The 17,148-nt window shown below is 57.9% G+C and overlaps 1 protein-coding gene across 1 annotated transcript in view; it reads left to right on the top strand.

Annotated features, from left to right (window-relative positions):
* The window catches only part of Nbeal2 (neurobeachin like 2), a 32,879-nt gene that overhangs the window by 12,733 nt on the left and 2,998 nt on the right, over positions 1–17,148 (top strand). The window contains exons 6-45 of the mRNA XM_052722156.1: positions 311–393; positions 1,963–2,048; positions 2,140–2,422; positions 2,555–2,661; positions 2,952–3,032; positions 4,405–4,488; positions 4,847–4,945; positions 5,332–5,933; positions 6,014–6,146; positions 6,237–6,356; positions 6,531–6,837; positions 7,049–7,131; positions 7,223–7,315; positions 7,478–7,652; positions 7,774–7,907; positions 8,214–8,373; positions 8,583–8,685; positions 8,812–8,965; positions 9,057–9,215; positions 9,404–9,563; positions 9,779–9,885; positions 10,061–10,576; positions 11,074–11,252; positions 11,345–11,504; positions 11,791–11,928; positions 12,016–12,369; positions 12,453–12,602; positions 12,730–12,887; positions 13,244–13,368; positions 13,450–13,585; positions 13,986–14,146; positions 14,247–14,563; positions 14,667–14,762; positions 15,110–15,234; positions 15,321–15,461; positions 15,576–15,706; positions 15,811–15,920; positions 16,011–16,128; positions 16,224–16,321; positions 16,568–16,684. Of these exons, the coding sequence (XP_052578116.1) occupies positions 311–393; positions 1,963–2,048; positions 2,140–2,422; positions 2,555–2,661; positions 2,952–3,032; positions 4,405–4,488; positions 4,847–4,945; positions 5,332–5,933; positions 6,014–6,146; positions 6,237–6,356; positions 6,531–6,837; positions 7,049–7,131; positions 7,223–7,315; positions 7,478–7,652; positions 7,774–7,907; positions 8,214–8,373; positions 8,583–8,685; positions 8,812–8,965; positions 9,057–9,215; positions 9,404–9,563; positions 9,779–9,885; positions 10,061–10,576; positions 11,074–11,252; positions 11,345–11,504; positions 11,791–11,928; positions 12,016–12,369; positions 12,453–12,602; positions 12,730–12,887; positions 13,244–13,368; positions 13,450–13,585; positions 13,986–14,146; positions 14,247–14,563; positions 14,667–14,762; positions 15,110–15,234; positions 15,321–15,461; positions 15,576–15,706; positions 15,811–15,920; positions 16,011–16,128; positions 16,224–16,321; positions 16,568–16,684 (6,643 nt within the window). The remainder of the gene's footprint in view (positions 1–310; positions 394–1,962; positions 2,049–2,139; positions 2,423–2,554; positions 2,662–2,951; positions 3,033–4,404; positions 4,489–4,846; positions 4,946–5,331; positions 5,934–6,013; positions 6,147–6,236; positions 6,357–6,530; positions 6,838–7,048; positions 7,132–7,222; positions 7,316–7,477; positions 7,653–7,773; positions 7,908–8,213; positions 8,374–8,582; positions 8,686–8,811; positions 8,966–9,056; positions 9,216–9,403; positions 9,564–9,778; positions 9,886–10,060; positions 10,577–11,073; positions 11,253–11,344; positions 11,505–11,790; positions 11,929–12,015; positions 12,370–12,452; positions 12,603–12,729; positions 12,888–13,243; positions 13,369–13,449; positions 13,586–13,985; positions 14,147–14,246; positions 14,564–14,666; positions 14,763–15,109; positions 15,235–15,320; positions 15,462–15,575; positions 15,707–15,810; positions 15,921–16,010; positions 16,129–16,223; positions 16,322–16,567; positions 16,685–17,148) is intronic.

Here is a 17,148-nt window from a genome sequence, read left to right as displayed (position 1 = left end):
GAGACCAGGGAGACCTACCAGAGACCAGGGAAAGGAAAGGGAGACCTACCGGAGGCCAGGGAGACCTACAGGAGGCCAGGGAGACCTACAGGAGACCAGGGAGACCTACAGGAGACCAGGGAGACCTACAGGAGGCCAGGGAGACCTACCGGAGGCCAGGCAAAGGAAAGGGATGGGATGGGACCATTGGTCTCATGGGACTAGCCTGTGTGCAGGCTGGAGGAGAAGGACCTGACCAAGGAGAGGTGAGAGTTCAGCTGATGGGTCCCAGTGCGGGCTTCACTCCACCTCTCCCCACCCCCACCCCCAGGGAAGTCATCAGCTCCAGGGAGAAGAGCAAATACAAGTTCCCTCCCGTCACTTTGCCCTGTGAATTCGGAGCCTTCTTCCAAGGTCAGTCTCCAGCCAGTCCTGCCCCCTAACCTGGGTCCCCTTCCTGTAGTTCCCTGATGCCACCCGCTAAACAGGAACTCCTTGGTGGTCTGGCCTGGGAGGGACACCGGAACCTCTAACAGCCAAGTAGCAGTTTCGGGGTAGAGAGAAGAGAAAGGGCATGCTTGGGCAAAGAATTTTTTTCCTAGGCTGGAATGAGGACTTTCCATCAGGAGGGGTATTGACCTGTCCCCTGAATTGCTCATCTTCCTTCTCTCCCTCCTGGCTGCTCCCAGACACTTGTCCCTGTCCAGTCTCTCTGCTCGGGGAGCCCCCACCTGGGCTCTACCCTCTTCAGGCCCCTCTCTACACTAGCTGTCTGCACCTACTTCTTCACTCCTGGAGGAATGGTGCCCAGAAGCCCCCCTGACCACTTGTTCCCCCTGGCTTTTTCCATTCATTGTTTCTTCTGCCCTGGGCCTTCTCTCTCCTCTCATTGGAGGGGCGGCAGGCAGCACTTGATATGGTCAGAGCAGGAAGTAACTGGACAGACAAGCAGTGCTGTGGGAGCTGGACCCTTTTGGCTAGTTTAGTAAGTCAGTTGTACATGACCCAGGAGGGGAGGTCCCTGGGGAGCCCTGCCTCCATCCATTTCCCACAGCCCAGGCACTCTAAGCACCCCCATTTTTCCTCTCGTTTGTAGGACTGATTCTCATTCCTCCCCACTTCCGTCCCCACATCCCTAGAATGTCACCAATTATTCCTTCTCAGGGTATTGACCCATGCTGTGTCCTCTCCCCTCATGGGGCAATTTTATTCTTAGGTCTTGCCTCAAAAGCCCCACCGCAGGGAGGCCCCAACCCCACCCAGTCCTACCTGTGTCACACAGTGTGACTCAGGCCTGGACCTTCCTGCTCTCTGGGTTTCACTTCACTTCCTGACGCCTTGTCCAGCTGGAGCAAGGCCACATGTGAGGCTATGAAAGCCCCTGGAAGTCCCCAGTCGGGGAGGGGAAATATCAGTGCAGTTGATGCAACCTGGTCCCCAGAGCAGAGCACCAGAAGCTCCCACTGGAGGAAGAAGGAACGGATTTGCATCTTAGAAGCTAAACCCTGTGTCTCTGTGGGGAAGCACAGTGGCTGTGTGTCACTCTGGGACACTGTCACTTTTGGACGTAAGGAACTAGGAAGCTGCCTAGGCTCTCAGGGCTGGACCATATATCCCTCAAGAACCACTTTAGTAGCCGGGTGGTGGTGCAGCACTAGGGAGGCAGAGGCAGGCGGATCTCTGTGAGTTCGAGGCCATTCTGGGCTACAGAGTGAGATCCAGGACAAGCTACAAAGAGAAATCCTGTCTCAAAAATTTAAAAAAAAAAAAAAAAAAGAACCACTGTAGCCCCCCATCCTCCTACCATACAGCCATGTCATTTTAGACCCATTAAAGGGGGAAGTTTCCTGCCTCGAGTCTGGACACTTGCTAGGCTCAGCTTCCACCCCACACCCCCATGCTGGGATATCCCACCTCTTGTGCAGTCCTTTGGCCCATAGCCCTAAAACCTTGGTGACATTGTCCTGCTCTGCCCACTACCAGAGAGCCTGCAGGATGCAGGCTGTTTGCCTCCCACGTTGCTGTTGCGGCTCATCCACCTCTTTGGTGCTGTCCTTGCAGGAGGAAAGGTATGTGGGGTAGTGAGCCTGTGGACCAAAGGGTGGCCCTCTCAGCACCTTGCTTCTAGGTGAGTCCATTGCCAACGTTCCTCACCCACAGGAAAATGGACAGATGGCTGTGAGTGCTGGCTCTGTGCAGGGACTGCTAGGTGTGGTGCGGGGCTGGGGCCGTGGCCCAGCTCAGGACCCGAGCCAGGTGTTGCTGGCTCTGAAAGCGCTGGTGGGTGCAGTGCACGTCCTGCATGCCAGCCGAGCACCACCCCGAGGACCAGAACTCCGCATCCTGCTTGAGGGCTACTTCTACATTCTTAATGCTGACTGGCCAGCTAGTCCAAGTTCAGGCCCTGAAGAGGCCCTTGTCACCCTGCGGGTCAGCATGCTGGGTAGGTATGGGTTCCCAGGCCCTTAGGGAGGGGAATGTCCATGTGCTGGTGGGAAAGCAGGACCGGGCACCAGGAGAGGTGGGGTGTTTAAGAACGCTTGTCGGGGAGTCTGTGACCTTGACCCCCACACAGATGCTATCCCCATGATGCTGGCATGTGAAGACCGGCCAGTGCTGCAAGCCACCTTCCTCAGCAACAATTGCTTTGAACATCTGATTCGCCTCATCCAGAACAGCAAGGTGGGTGGAATTTCACCTGCGGGGTGGAAGGCTTGGGGGGAATCACATAGACATCCCAGGTTGCTGTTGAGCAAACTTGGCTCTGGCCTGTGCTTAGCCGGAGGGCCTGGGGCTGGGCAGGGTTTGTCCCTTTTGGGTTTGGGCCCCAAAAACCTGACAGGAGAAGTTTGACTAGGACTCAGTGGGGCATTTCTCACTGGTGCAGAGCCCTGGCAGCTCCTCCTGGTCCTCCTCTAACCTCCCCTCCTCCTCCTCCTCCTCCTCCTCCTCCACTTTGACCCTCCTCACAGCTTTACCTGCAGGCCCGGGCGCCCCCTGAGGGGGACAGTGACCTGGCCACCCGGTTACTGACTGAGCCCGATGTCCAGAAGGTACCACTCTGGGACTCACCAGCTCAGGCAGCACCTCCCTGGGCCACCCACCCTGGGCTCCTTCTCTGACCATTTCCTGTACTCTAGAACGGTGGATGCGTAGATGTGTCTGAGGCCTGACATAGCTGACACTGAGGGTGACTCTCCCAGGCTCTTTCCACCCCTACCCCTTCCAAGGCCCCATCCTGGAGACTGGAGCAGGAAGTGGTCTCTTGCTTACCTAGTGTCAGAATCGGGTGCTGGGGTGTGGCTGGAAGGAACCTTCGAAACCCTTCACCACCTACCCGCCCCCGCCCCCCCCCCCCCCCCCCCCCCCCCCCCCCCCCCCCCCGTCTCAGGAGACTCAAGTACAGACACCAAGAGCTTAGGTTGTAATCTCCTGCTAAGGCAGGGGTCCCCAGAGGAGCCATGTCTTCTGTGGCTCCTGAGTCCTATACTAAACTTCTTATAATATGCCCCATGCCTAACTGTCCTTAGGGGCTGTAGAAACTGTGGGGTATCAGACGGGGGCTCTACACCTGGGCCCCCAGCCACCAGAGCCTCGGCCCTGGCTTTGTCTTCATGAGGCAGCCTTATATGTTTATTCCCCTGGTGACTTTCTGAGATCTGCCTGTCCATTCAGCTCCAAATCAGGCAGGGCTAGGTGACCCCCCACGCATACATCCTTGGTTTATTTACAGATAAGGAAACAGGCCTAGAGAAGGGAAGGTTGTCTCAGATCTCACTTCAGGGGGACTAGGCAGAGCTATGAGCAAAGGGCCCACAGCTTACTTAGCACTTGATACCAGACTCTCAGCCCCTCACCCCCAGATGGGTCAGGGGAGTGAGCAGCATGCCTCTGATATCAGTTTCAGCTAAGCTGGGCCAGCTAAGCTGGGCCACAGCATCCTCACTGATTCAGGGGGTGGGGGAACAGGGTAGGATTTAGAGGTCTCGAAGGTTCTTCTGGCTCTAATGCCCTGTGATTGGTTGCCCCATCCCTCTGAATCTCTGGCAATCACCATGGGTGATGGGACACTTGATGGCTTGCTTGCATGCATGTCTCACTTGGGTGGGGGTGTGGGGACTAGTGCCAGTAAGTCTGTAGGAGGGGGTGCAGAGGCCGTGTGCACCATTGGTCTAGCCTTTCCCGGCCTGGGTTTCTTTCCAGGCCTCTTTGCAGAGGCAGTCTTGCCCAACTGCTACGAGAGCACTCCAGTTCAGGGCAGCACAGCTTGTGGAGCAGGTGGAGGGCCTGGTGTTCACAGAGGGTTGCTGATCCAGCAGATACCCTGGACCTTGGTGTACCTGGCCCTGCACCCCTTTTACTGTCAAGTGTTGCCAGCTGTGACACCCCAGCAGCTGCTTCTCCTGACATCCCCTCTACCCCAAGGTGCTGGACCAGGAAACAGATGCCATTGCAGTCCATGTCATCAGAGTGTTGACCTGCATCATGAGTGGCTCCCCCTCAGCCAAGGTGAGGATGCTTCAGACTTTCTGTGACAGGAGTCAGAGGTGGAATTTGTTGTCCTCATGTTTCCAAACCTGGCCAGTGATCCTGTTCCCTGGAGAGCACTCACTGCCATTGCCTCTGGGGTGTGGTTTCACGTGCTTGGTGGGTATGGTCTTCAGTGTGTCCTGGGAGCTGGGATGCCTGGGAGCTGGCCGCCATCTGTACCCCTCTGAGATGAATATAGACTACTCCAGCCTCTGTGTTGTCCCTTTCTCTACTGGACTCTACAGGCAGAGATCGACAGTTCCAAAAGTGGAGGGGTTCCTCGGGTGTGAGTTAGCCACAGACCCACACCTTTGCTTACTTCCACCCCACTTTTCAGGAGGTGTTCAAGGAGCGCATTGGCTACCAGCACCTGCAGGAGGTCCTGCAGAGCCTTGGGCCCCCCACCCACCGGCTGTTGCAGGAACTGCTCAACATGGTGAGGACTGGGCTGGGGCCTGGGTCCCAAAGGCAGCTGGCCTGAGGCAGGTCCCTAGCCTGGAGGACTGTTAACTATGGCCAGTGTAACGTGAGCTGTGGCTCAGCCATACATGTCAGTGCCCTGAGGTGAGACCTCTACACTATAGGCCACAAGGACTATTTCAGGAACATATAGTTAGGGGCTTGGCCAGCCCAGGCTACTTCCAAAGCTTGGAAGTTGGTAGTGCCGAGTGCTTGTTTTGGTGGTCATGATCGTCCATGTACCTTTGGCAAGGCACCAAGATGCGGCAGCACGTGTTGCTTTCCCATACTATAGGCAACAGGAAGTCTTGTAGCTGGCAGGGGGCCGCAGTTGACCTGGGACTGTCACATTCTTTCCACCAGGCTGTGGAGGGTGACCACAGCATGCACCCGCCTCCACCGATCTGCAATGAGCAGCCAGTGCTGGTGCTGACGCAGTGGCTGCCGGCGTTGCCCACAGCAGAGCTGCGCCTCTTCCTGGCCCAGCGCCTCTGGCGGCTCTGTGACGGCTGCCCTGCCAGCCGTGCCACCTGTGTGCAGGCAGGCCTGGTGGGCTCTCTGCTGGAGACGCTCGGCACCGGGGGAGCCCTGGGAGCCCGCTGCCAGGAGCAGCTGTTAGCACTGCTGCAAGCCCTGGGCCGAGTGTCTCTAAGGCCCCTGGAGCTGCGTCGCCTGCTGCGCCCCCCACCGGGGCTGGACTCAGACTCAGCCGGAACTGAATCTCAGAAGGCTCGACATGCAGGCGCCGTCATCCGGGCACTGTCAGGCATGGCCCGGAACCGGGACCCCGCACGTGCCCTGCGCTACTTTGACCTCACACCTAGCATGGCGGGCATCATGGTACCTCCTGTGCAGCGGTGGCCAGGACCCGGCTTTACCTTCCATGCCTGGCTCTGTCTGCGTGCCACAGAGACAGCTCCTACCTCAGCCCCTCTCCGGCCCCTCCAGCGAAAACAGCTGTATAGGTGGGTAACTGCCAAGGGCTAGGGACCCGCTGCCAGGGGGAGCACGAAGAAGCGGGCATAACTGGATTGCTTGCCCCCAGCTTCTTCACCAGCAATGGCTCAGGGTTTGAGGCCTTCTTCACGGCAGCTGGGACCCTGGTGGTAGCCGTGTGCACACGGAAAGAGTACATAACCGTGAGCTTGCCCGAAGTGTCCTTGGCTGACTCTGCCTGGGTGAGTCCTCACCCTTCTCACGTGGTCCAGTGTGGAATGGGGAACACCAAGGCTCAAGTATGGCTTGCGTCCTCATGGCTTCTCTTACAGCACTGTGTGGCCATTGTGCATGTGCCTGGGCGCCGACCCTTCAGTCAGAACCAGGTCAATGTCTTCAAAGATGGCCAGCTGGTCAAGACAGCACTTCTTCGCTTCCCCTCCCTCAGTGAGGTGTGCTAGGCAGGGTTTGGGTGGCCGTGGGTCAGTTGGAGGGACGTGGATCAGTGTGGACTGGAACCCCTGTGTGTCTTCAGCCTGCACGGCTCTGAAGTCCTCATAAGCTGGATAGAGGTGGAGTCCCAGGCTTTGCTGGGACTGACCAGTCTCCCAATCCTGACCCTGCAGCCTTTCTCCTCCTGCTGTATTGGTTCTGCTGGGCACCGTACCACGACGACCTCCACAGGGCTCCCCACTGCCTTGTCTCACACTCACCCCTCCCTCACCCGCTCCCAGTCAGTCCCAGCCTCTGCAGGCCTGAGCGGGGGGCCTGGGCTGGGGGCCCCTCTGCAGGAGGGCAGCATCAGCTCCACCCTTGCAGGCACCCAGGACACTCGGTGGGGAAGCCCCACATCTCTGGAGGGTGAGCTGGGGACTGTGGCCATCTTCCACGAAGCCCTGCAGGCATCCGCCCTGCAGGTCCTGTATGGCCTGGGTATGTAGCACCTGCTGTCTGTCGGTCCCCTGCCCGAGTCCCAGCTTCTACCCTATTGTCCCAGTTCTAGGGCATCAGATTTGCCAAGTGCCCAGGGGAAGATGGTAACCCTAGGAATCTGTCCTCTGGGCAGGCAGGGAGGAGGCAAGCTGTGCGTGGGATTTGGCCAGAGGCCCTGAGGTCTCTTACAGGATTGGCCTTCTCTCTCCAGGGCCCAATGAGCCAGCACCCTTCAAGCCTGAGGGTGAACTACATGAGCTTGGTGCCAAGTTGCTCCTCCACTATTCACCTCAGGTATTTGGGGATGAGAGAATCGTCACTACCCTCTGGCTCTGCCCTCAGGCTCCCATTTTCAACCTGTCACCCCCTTCTCCATTTGGTCCAGGCCTGTAAGAACAACATCTGCCTGGACCTGTCCCCTGGCCATGGGCTGGATGGCCGCCTGACAGGACATAGGGTGGAGACATGGGATGTGAAGGTATGTGTGCACATGTGTATAGTGTACATAGGGCTAGTTGGCAGCAGCGTGGGGCTCTGGCAGTGTTTGGGAGACCAGTTCGAGAGATCTATACTTGGAGTCCAGGCTCCTAGGCAAGATCCTGGTGGGGAACTGCTCTCTCATCACCGGCCCCTCCTCCAGGATGTGGTGAACTGTGTAGGGGGCATGGGTGCCCTGCTGCCCTTGCTGGAGCGAGTAGCTATGCAGCCCCAAGAGGCCGAGGCAGGTCCAGGTGAAACGCACGACCTTTTGGGACCTGAACTGACCTCAGGCCATAACACTCAGGGCCTGCTTCTCCCCCTGGGCAAGTCTTCAGGTGAGTCCTTCATGCCTGGGTTGGGGGAGGAAGTCTTGGTGTGGCAGTGAGGGTGGAAGTGTGAGGTCGCGGCTTCTCGCGTGCCCTTGACCAAGCTCTGTCCTCTTCTGTTGGTTGGCAGAGGAACGGATGGAGAGGAATGCAGTGGCCGCCTTTCTCCTGATGCTTCGGAACTTCCTGCAGGGCCACACTGTGAATCAGGAGAGTCTGGTACAGTGCCAGGGGCCTGCCATCATAGGGGCCCTCCTGCGTAAGGTGAGACCTACTGAGCAGGTGGAAGAGAGACAGGAGCAGGACCTTCTGGACAGTGGTGTCGAGTGGGGCCTGAGTGGGGGGCAGATTTGGTTGTGAGGATGTGGGTAGGAATGTGGCCCAGGCTGTGTCAAGGGAAGCTGAGCTATAGGCCGGGCTGGAAGCTTGTATTTCCGCGACGGCAGCAGCCCTGAAAGCCTGTGAGCAAGGATGGTGGTTCATGTCTGCTGCTGGGAAAACTGGAGCCTGAGTGGCTGGGACAGCAGGGAGGCAGGGGCTCACATCTCAGCCAGCCCCTTCTCCTCTCAGGTCCCCAGCTGGGCCATGGATATGAACGTGCTCATGTCTGCCCAGCTGCTGATGGAGCGGATGGCTGCTGAGAGCAGCGGGCCCCTCCTCTACCTGCTCTACCAACATTTGCTCTTCAACTTCCACCTCTGGACCCTCAGTGACTTTGCTGTGCGCCTGGGTAAGTGAGGGGCTTGGGAAAGAGGCCTGGCTACAGGGCAGGGCAGGGTGAGAAGTCACAGCCTTGCTCTAGACAGTGTGAGGGGACATATCTGACAGGGTCAGAGCTCTGCCCTGGGGTGTGTGAGGGGATGTGATGGTGCCTGGGAGGTGTGGCAGAGGCATGGCCCTGCCCTGCACGAAGCTTTCTGCGGATGTCCGTCCACTCAGGTCACATCCAGTACATGTCCAGCATGGTCCGTGAGCACAGACAGAAACTCCGGAAGAAGTATGGAGTCCAGTTCATCCTCGATGCTCTGCGCACACACTACAGGTTAGGCTAGTGGGACCGGGTGGATGCTGGGGGCCTGGCACAGTAGTGCCTGGTGTTCAGCTCATCTGCCCACTTTCCCTGATCTTGCCTCTTGGACCTGCTGGCTGTGCTTGCTGGACCCACTAGTCTGCAGCGGGAGCGCCCCCTTGCGGCCGACGACCTGCGCACGGTACAGACTTCCCTTTTGGGTCTGGCGCGTGAGTTCCTGGTTCGGAACTTCTCAGTGGATGACATGCAGGTTGTGTTGAGCTTTTTGGCAGCCACCAGTGATGATGGCCAGGTGGGCAGGAGGTTGGGGAGGGTGAGGCTTGGGTGAGAGGTATATGGGCCAGCTGGGGAACCCAGCCTAGAGTGACATTCTGTATCCTCAGGTGGTGGGCACACTGGACCTGTTACTGGCCCTGCTTCAGGGTTCTCCAGTACAAGAGCCCTTGGCCATCTTCCTGTTAGAGCCAGGGAACCTCGAGGTGCTGCTCACACTGCTGGTGCGGCCAAAATCACCACCCCTTTTGACTGACAGAGTCTGCAAGGTATACCCAGCCCCCTCCTGACCTCATAATCCCATTCTCTGAGGCCCCTGGCTGGAACCTAGGGCAGCCTTGCACCAGTGAATAAAGCCACTTGCACGGGCCTCTTCTGGAGCCACACACCTGCACAGTGACTTCTCCTCCTATGATAGGTCCTCCATGATGACAGCCCCTTGGTCTCCCTCCCACAGATCTTGCGAAGACTGCAACAGAATGAGCGATTACCTGAGCGGAACCGCCAGAGGGTCCGGCTGCGAGACTGTGCTCTCCAGGGTCTTGTTGCCAGCTTGCCCGAGGGGACCATCTCTCCCCAGCTCTGCCAGGGCCTCTACAAGCTGTTTATGGGAGCAGGTATGATGTGGTTGGGACCAAGAGGTAGATCAGATGCAGGGGGGATGCATTTCAGTGGTAGAATGCTTACCTAGCATTTGCCCCAACACAGCAGAAAACAAACAAAAATGCAGAGCAGGCAGAGGGGGCAGCATCTACCCAGGGAATGGGACAGGTGGGAAGAGGGAGTGTTCCTGTAGGGGACAGGATTGAGATCATCCCTCCGACTATGTCAGTCCCTCAGGTTGCATCCCCGGATAGCCTGAATCTCTCAGATTTGTTGGCTGTGGTACAGCTATCCCTCCAGGCTGACCTCGGTGTCCGCCTCGACATCTGTCGTCAAGTGAGTAACAGAGAAGCTTGGGGAGGAGGTAAAAGGGATGGCTTCTGCTCTCTGGAGTTCATTTTGCCTGTCTGGGAAGCGGGTGTCCTAGGAGGCACCCACTGTGAAGACCTGGGGGTGAGGGTCTAGGGAAGCAATCAGGTGGCCTCTGATTTGCTGTGCCCTGGCTCTGCAGCTCTTCCACCTCATCTATGGACAGCCAGAAGTAGTGCGGCTCCTGGCCCGACAAGCTGGTTGGCAGGATGTGCTGACCCGGCTGTATGTCCTGGAGGCTGCCACAGCCAGCAGTCCTTCACGCTTTCTCCCAGAGCTGCCCCCCTCCCTGGAGCCGGCCCTGTCCCCACCACCCACTGAGTTGCCTGCTGACTCCTCGGATGTCTTCCTGCCCTCGGAGTCCCCTTGCCCTGACCCAGACGCCTTCTACCATGCCCTCTCCCCGTTCAGTACACCCTTTGACCTGGGCTTGGAACGGGCCAGCGTTGGCTCAGGCAATGCTGCCGCTGGTGGTGGCAGCAGTGGGACTGTCACTCCAGCCAGCCAGCCTGGCACACCTTCCCCGCTGGATGGGCCACGGCCCTTCCCTACCGCCCAAGGCCGCCACAGCTCCAGCCTCTCCAATGTGCTGGAGGACGGCAGCCTGCTAGACCCCGCCGTCAGCGGGGATGACGCCTCGAACACAAGCAACCCCCAGGTGAGATGGACCCACCGTCTGACGGTGCACTGTGTCTGGAGATGACACCTCAGGGAAGCAGGTTGGCACTGTGACCTCTCCAAAGATGTGCCTGCTACCAGGGCTGATAGTCTCACGTGTGGTTGTGTTGAGCCACAGTGGAGGAGAGCAGCTGTCTAGGGCCCAGGGACAGCCTATCTCTTCTAGAGGAACAGCCAGTGAGTGCTCTTAACTGCTAAGTTGTCTCTGCAGCCCCAATTCTCCTTGAGAATTCCTAGGCAGCCTTGAAGACTCAGGAATATCTCCTCTCCTCTTTGGAGTCGAGCAGAACCCCAGGTTTCTCCCCAGAGTTCAGACAGTAACTGGAACCACTGTGCCATTTTTCTAAGACCTTGGTGCCAGTCTGGCTGTTTGCTGAATGCTGCTGCCTCTCACCATTCCTGCTAGTGGGCAGACAGGGGTGCTGAGCAGAGACTCCCCTCCCAGCCCATCAGCTCACTACCCTCCTGTGCCCACAGCAAACGCCCGAAGAGGAACTCTGCAACTTGCTCACAAACGTGCTGTTCTCGGTGACATGGAGGGGTGTGGAGGGCAGTGATGAGGCCGCGTGGCGGGAGCGTGGCCAAGTCTTCTCAGTACTTACCCAGCTGGGGGCCTCAGCCACACTTGTGCGCCCACCAGACTGCATTAAGCGCAGGTAAGAGGGATGATTCGGGAAGGTGATAGCTCTCTAGGAGCCGGGGAGCCAGAGAAAGTGCAAGGTAGGTACTGAGTCCTTCTCTTGGCCAGCCTCCTAGAGATGATGTTGGAATCAGCCCTGACTGACATCAAGGAGGCTCCCCCAGGAGGCCTGGCCAGCCTTACCCAGCAGGCACTGTGGCTGCTCCGTCTGCTGCAGGATTTCCTGTGCGCTGAGGGCCATGGTAATCAGGAACTATGGAGTGAAAAGGTACGACATTCAGAGCCACATGCATCCTTGCATCCTGATAAACCTGGGAGATGGGCAAGCTCCCAGGGCAGTCCTGGATACATCAGCATGGGCATCTGCAGGCATGTCTAGTCAGGTCAAAGTTTGGGGTGGATGACAGTGTTAGAGATGGCTGGGTACACCTTGCAGGACTGGTCAAGCGGTGCGAGCAAACCTTACCTAGCCTCCAGCCCAAACTTTACCTTGCCTTCTTCCCGTGTATCCCTGGCCTTGTGTGGTAACACGCTGGGAATGTTGTATGTGGCAGCTCTTTGAAGGTGTGTGCAACCTCCTCGATCGCCTGGGCGCCTGGCCACACCTGGCCAATAGCACAGCAGAACTCCGTGAGATGGCACAGATTGGCTTGCGTCTTGTGCTTGGCTATATCCTGCTGGAGGACCCACAGGTGAGCATGCGGGTGGGCAGTGGAGGTGGCGGTGGGGCTGGTGGAGGTATAGCAGTTGGTGACACACTCATTGCCTTGCACGTGCAGTTGCATGCCCAGGCCTATGTGAAGCTGCACACACTGCTGCAGACTGCAGTGCCAGCCCGCCGTGAAGAGGCATGTTACGTCCTCTCCAAGCTGGAGGCCGCACTCAGCCGGGCGCTGAGCACTTCTTGCTCTGAGACTGAGCATTCACAGTCTCCATCTACAGCTGTGGCAGCCTCTGAGCGCTGTTCGTGGTTGGTGCCACTGGTCCGCACGCTGTTGGACCGTGCCTATGGGCCCCTGGGACTACAGTGGGGGCTGCCCTCCTTACCACCCACCAATGGAAGCCCCACCTTCTTTGAGGACTTCCAGGCTTTTTGTGCCACACCTGAATGGCGCCACTTCATTGACAAGCAGGTACCTAAAGGAGGTGGGGATGAAGGAAGAGATGGGGGCCAGGGCACACCTCAAGCACTGGTCTCCCCCCATTCATCCTCCAGGTACAGCCCACCATGTCAAAGTTTGAAATGGACACATATGCTAAGAGCCATGACCTCATGTCAGGCTTCTGGAACGCCTGCTATGACACGCTTATGAGCAGTGGACAGCGGCATCAGCGGGAACGCATCCAGAGCCAAAGGACCTTCCAGGTGTGCAGCCCAGGAGTGGGGACGGTGTGCTACCTCACCCGTACGCCTGGGAAACAGCTAACGGGGCAGGGTAGAGAATGGTTGGGAAAACGGCAGTCAGTGGATTGCTCTGCTCTTCTCACCACAGGAACTGGTCCTAGAGCCTGCCCAGCGCAGGGCCCGCCTGGAGGGACTGCGCTATGCAGCCGTGCTGAAGCAGCAGGCGGCACAGCACTCCACGGCCCTGCTACACTGGGGGGCACTGTGGCGCCAGCTCTCCAGCCCCTGTGGGGCCTGGGCACTAAGGTGGGCTGGGCTTTTAGGGTGGAGGAGCTGGGCTTGGTACAAAGGGAATGACTGGAGAGTGCCAGATTGCCTTTGGCTCTCTGTTGAAGGTCTTAACTAGAGTCATGCAACATGAATCACAGCAGCAGTCTTAGCCAAGGGTGGGGGTTCGGGGGTTGGGGGGATGGCGGCAGCAGCACACACTTTTAATCCCAGCACTTTGCGGGCAGAGTTCAAGGACAGCCTGATCTACAGAGCCAGTTCCAGGACAGCCAGGGCTACACAGAGAAACCCTGTCTCAAAAACCCAACAGTCTTGAAGTGGGGGCCCTGTAACCTCTTGCTGGCCTGTGACAATTCCTGGTGATATATCTGCAGGGTTCCTCCAGCCCCTCACTGGAAGCTGTCTAGTGCAGAGACATACTCACGAATGCGACTAAAACTGGTACCCAATCATCACTTTGACCCTCACCTAGAAGCCAGTGCCCTACGTGACAATTTAGGTGAGTGTGTTGCACTTGGTCCACCCACCTGGTGTTTCCCATCATGCCTTGCTGTAATTAAGTATGATTGGCCTCGTGCAGGTGAAGCTCCCATGACACCCACTGAAGAGACCTCGCTGCCTCTGGCAGTGACCAAAGAGGCCAAAATCAGCACCCCTCCAGAGGAGCTGCCTGAAGACCAGTTAGGGGAGGATGAACTGGCTGTGCTGGAGACCCTGTGAGTGGTGGACTGGAGGCTGGCGGGGTGTTTGCCTTCCGTGGGACTGAGTCTGAGTCTTCTGCTGTCCACCTTGAGTACCCTGAAAAGGGACTCGAACCCCAAATTGGAAGTTATTTAAAGGGCTGGGTGGTTGGGTGGTCCTTAGTAGCCAAGTACCTCTGAGCAAGGCTGAGAAAAATCAGAACAGAGTGGGGACCATGGCAGCAGAAGGGGTGATCTGACGAGCAGCCAGAGCAACTTTTAAGTTCAACTAGGGCACAGGTCAGTGAGCACGAGGCCCTTGGCAACTCCTCTCCGTCAGGGAGGTGTGAGCATATGACTTCATAGCTCATTGGCCCTTGGAGCTAGTCAAGAAGGGATGCCAGCATCAGCAGCTGAGCTGTGTGCTGACCCCCAGGATGGAGGCAGCGGAACTAGATGAGCAGCGTGAGAAGTTGGTGTTGTCAGCCGAGTGCCAGCTCGTCACCGTGGTGGCTGTCGTCCCAGGACTATTAGAGGTCACCACGCAGCACGTGTATTTCTATGACGGCAGCACAGAACGTGTGGAAACTGAGGAAGGTGCGTTCTGGTGGGATCGGTGGAGGGCATGGCAGAGAAGGGCCAAGGTCTGGACTGGGTCGGAGCCAGGGACTCCGCATACCCACTGTTGGTCCTATAGGCATTGGCCATGATTTCCGGCGCCCCTTGGCCCAGCTGCGTGAGGTCCACCTGCGGCGTTTCAACTTGAGGCGTTCAGCACTAGAGCTCTTCTTCATTGATCAGTCCAACTACTTCCTCAACTTCCCATGCAAGGTGTCTGGGTCCTCAGCTTCATCTCCTGGCCAGGCTCCCAGGCCCCAGCCCTACCCCATCCCACCCCACACCCAGGTACGGAACCAGGTGTACTCATGGCTCCTGCGCTTACGGCCACACACCCAAGGCTACCTAAGCAGCCGCTCCCCCCAGGAGATGCTTCGTGCCTCGGGACTTACTCAGGTAAGAGTCCTACGTACGTCTGTGTGGAGTGTGAGGTAGGAACTTTGTAAGTAGGGGGTTCTGGACAATTTCACTGCTCATCCTTTGCTATCCTGCCCTCCAGAAATGGGTACAGCGAGAGATCTCCAACTTTGAATACTTGATGCAACTCAACACAATTGCAGGACGCACCTACAATGACCTGTCTCAGTACCCTGTGGTGAGGGCCCCACTCTGCATCCCCCCCCTTTCCCCCCCACTCGCTGATCTATCAGTGCCGGCTAATGGGCCAGGCCCTAAGCACAGTCCCTGAATGGTTCACCTCTGACTAAGATCAGGCCTCTGTTCCCTGCCACTGCCTCACTCCCCTGCCCTGTTTTCTTCCTGCTGGGCCCTGGTCTCCCTGGAAGGAAGGGGTGTCTATTGTAGACCATCTGTGCTCCTGCAGCCCTTCCAAGTGGTATTGTGAGCAGGCTCTATCTATCTTCCTGAGTGTGAGGGCAGGGCAGGGTGGGCTAGCAAGCCATCAGGGTCTTCATGCAGCTTCTCCCCTGGGTGGGTGGCCAGTTCCCCTGGGTCTTGCAGGACTACGTGTCCCCAGTCTTGGACCTCAGCAATCCAGCTGTCTTCCGGGACCTGTCCAAACCCATCGGTGTGGTGAACCCCAAGCATGCCCAGCTCGTGAGGGAGAAGTGAGCATGTGGGCGGGGCAGGGCTCAGTGGGCTGGGGATGGGTGGGTGAAGGGCTTCTGCTGACTTCTGTTGCCTGTGGCTTCAGATATGAGAGCTTTGAGGACCCAGCAGGTACGATCGACAAGTTCCACTATGGTACCCACTATTCCAATGCGGCAGGTGTGATGCACTACCTCATCCGCGTGGAACCCTTCACCTCCCTGCATGTCCAGCTGCAGAGTGGCCGGTGCGCCCAGGAGTGATGGGAGGTTGGGGAGGAGGGGGGCCCAGTCTTACGCTGCCTCTGGTTTTACACATCCCCATGTATCTGTCATCTGACCTTGGCTGTGTCCTCCACCAGCTTCGACTGCTCTGACCGGCAGTTCCACTCAGTGGCGGCAGCTTGGCAGGCACGTCTGGAGAGCCCTGCTGATGTGAAGGAGCTCATCCCAGAGTTCTTCTACTTTCCCGACTTCCTGGAGAACCAGAACGGTAGCATGCAAGCCACTGGTGTGGGAGCAGGGCCTTGGGCATGAGTGCCCAGACAGGGGTGGCCAGGGATACACAGGGATACTGCTGACCTTCTCCTCTGCTAGGTTTTGACCTGGGCTGCCTCCAGCTGACCAATGAGAAGGTGGGTGATGTGGTGCTGCCCCCGTGGGCCAGCTGTCCAGAGGATTTCATCCAGCAGCACCGCCGGGCTCTGGTGAGGAGGTGACCGCACGCAGACAGGCGGGCGAGTTGAGAGTGGTGGTGGGTCCGCAGTCCCAGAGCTGACCCCACTTCCTACCCTCAGGAGTCGGAGTACGTGTCCTCCCACTTGCACGAGTGGATTGACCTCATCTTCGGCTACAAGCAGCGGGGTCCCGCCGCTGAGGAGGCCCTCAACGTCTTCTATTACTGCACCTATGAAGGTGGCGGGGTGATGCACGTGAGCTGGGCCAGGCACAGGCGAAGTAGCAATGTAGAGAACCGCAGAGGAGTTCTGACTGCTTTACTTCCCTCTCAGGGGCCGTAGACCTGGACCATGTGGCGGATGAACGGGAACGGAAGGCTCTGGAAGGCATCATCAGCAACTTTGGGCAGACTCCTTGTCAGCTGCTCAAGGTAAGAGCTGCTTGGAATATAGTAGTCAAGAATATATCAGCCGGGTGGTGGTGGCACAGGCCTTTAATCCCAGCACTCAGGAGGCAGAGGCAGGCGGATCTCTGTGAGTTTGAGGCCAGCCTGGTCTACAGAGCGAGATCCAGGACAGCCAGAGTGGTTACACAGAGAAACCCTGTCTCGAAGAAACAAAAAAACAAGCGAAAAAAGAACACTCATGTCCTGGTGCTGACTAGCTCTTGTCTACAGGAACCACATCCACCCCGGCTCTCAGCTGAGGATGTGGCCAATCGTCTCGCTCGTCTGGACACTAACTCACCTAGCATCTTCCAGAACCTGGACCAGCTCAAGGCCTTTTTTGCTGAGGTGAAAAGAGGGCAGGAACTTAGCTCCTTCTGTGAGATGGGCTTATCTGCACTTACCACTCTGGGGCCCGATGGGAATTCTAAATGACGGTGACTGATTTAAAGGCAGCTGGTAGACACAGAGGAGAAGGGAGGAGGGCTTTCTTGAGGAGGGCCAGGGCAAGTGTGACTTCCCGAACAGTCTCTGAGGACCTGAGTGGGTCGGGATGGAGGGACTCTAGCCGTGGACCCTCCTGCGTCTTCACATAGCCTCCCCTTGCCCTCCCGTTACTGGGCTGAGGCCAAGGGGGAATGCGATGAGAGGCTCAAGGCGGAGGTCAAGCTCGATCCCGGGTCCTCTGCCTTTCTGTGATACCCTCCTGCATACGCCCTGCTGGCAGGTGTGCTTCTCCATATGACGCCCACTCTGTGCCCCTGGGGGTCAAGGGCGAAGAAAAGAGGGTACCCACTGGGGCTGGAGAGATG

Source organism: Peromyscus californicus, unplaced genomic scaffold, assembly GCF_007827085.1.
Source record: "Peromyscus californicus insignis strain IS unplaced genomic scaffold, ASM782708v3 Scaffold_11__1_contigs__length_118956290, whole genome shotgun sequence".
NCBI lineage: Eukaryota > Metazoa > Chordata > Mammalia > Rodentia > Cricetidae > Peromyscus > Peromyscus californicus.
Note: the sequence above shows the minus strand (reverse complement) of the source record. Positions and strands in the feature narration are given on the sequence as shown.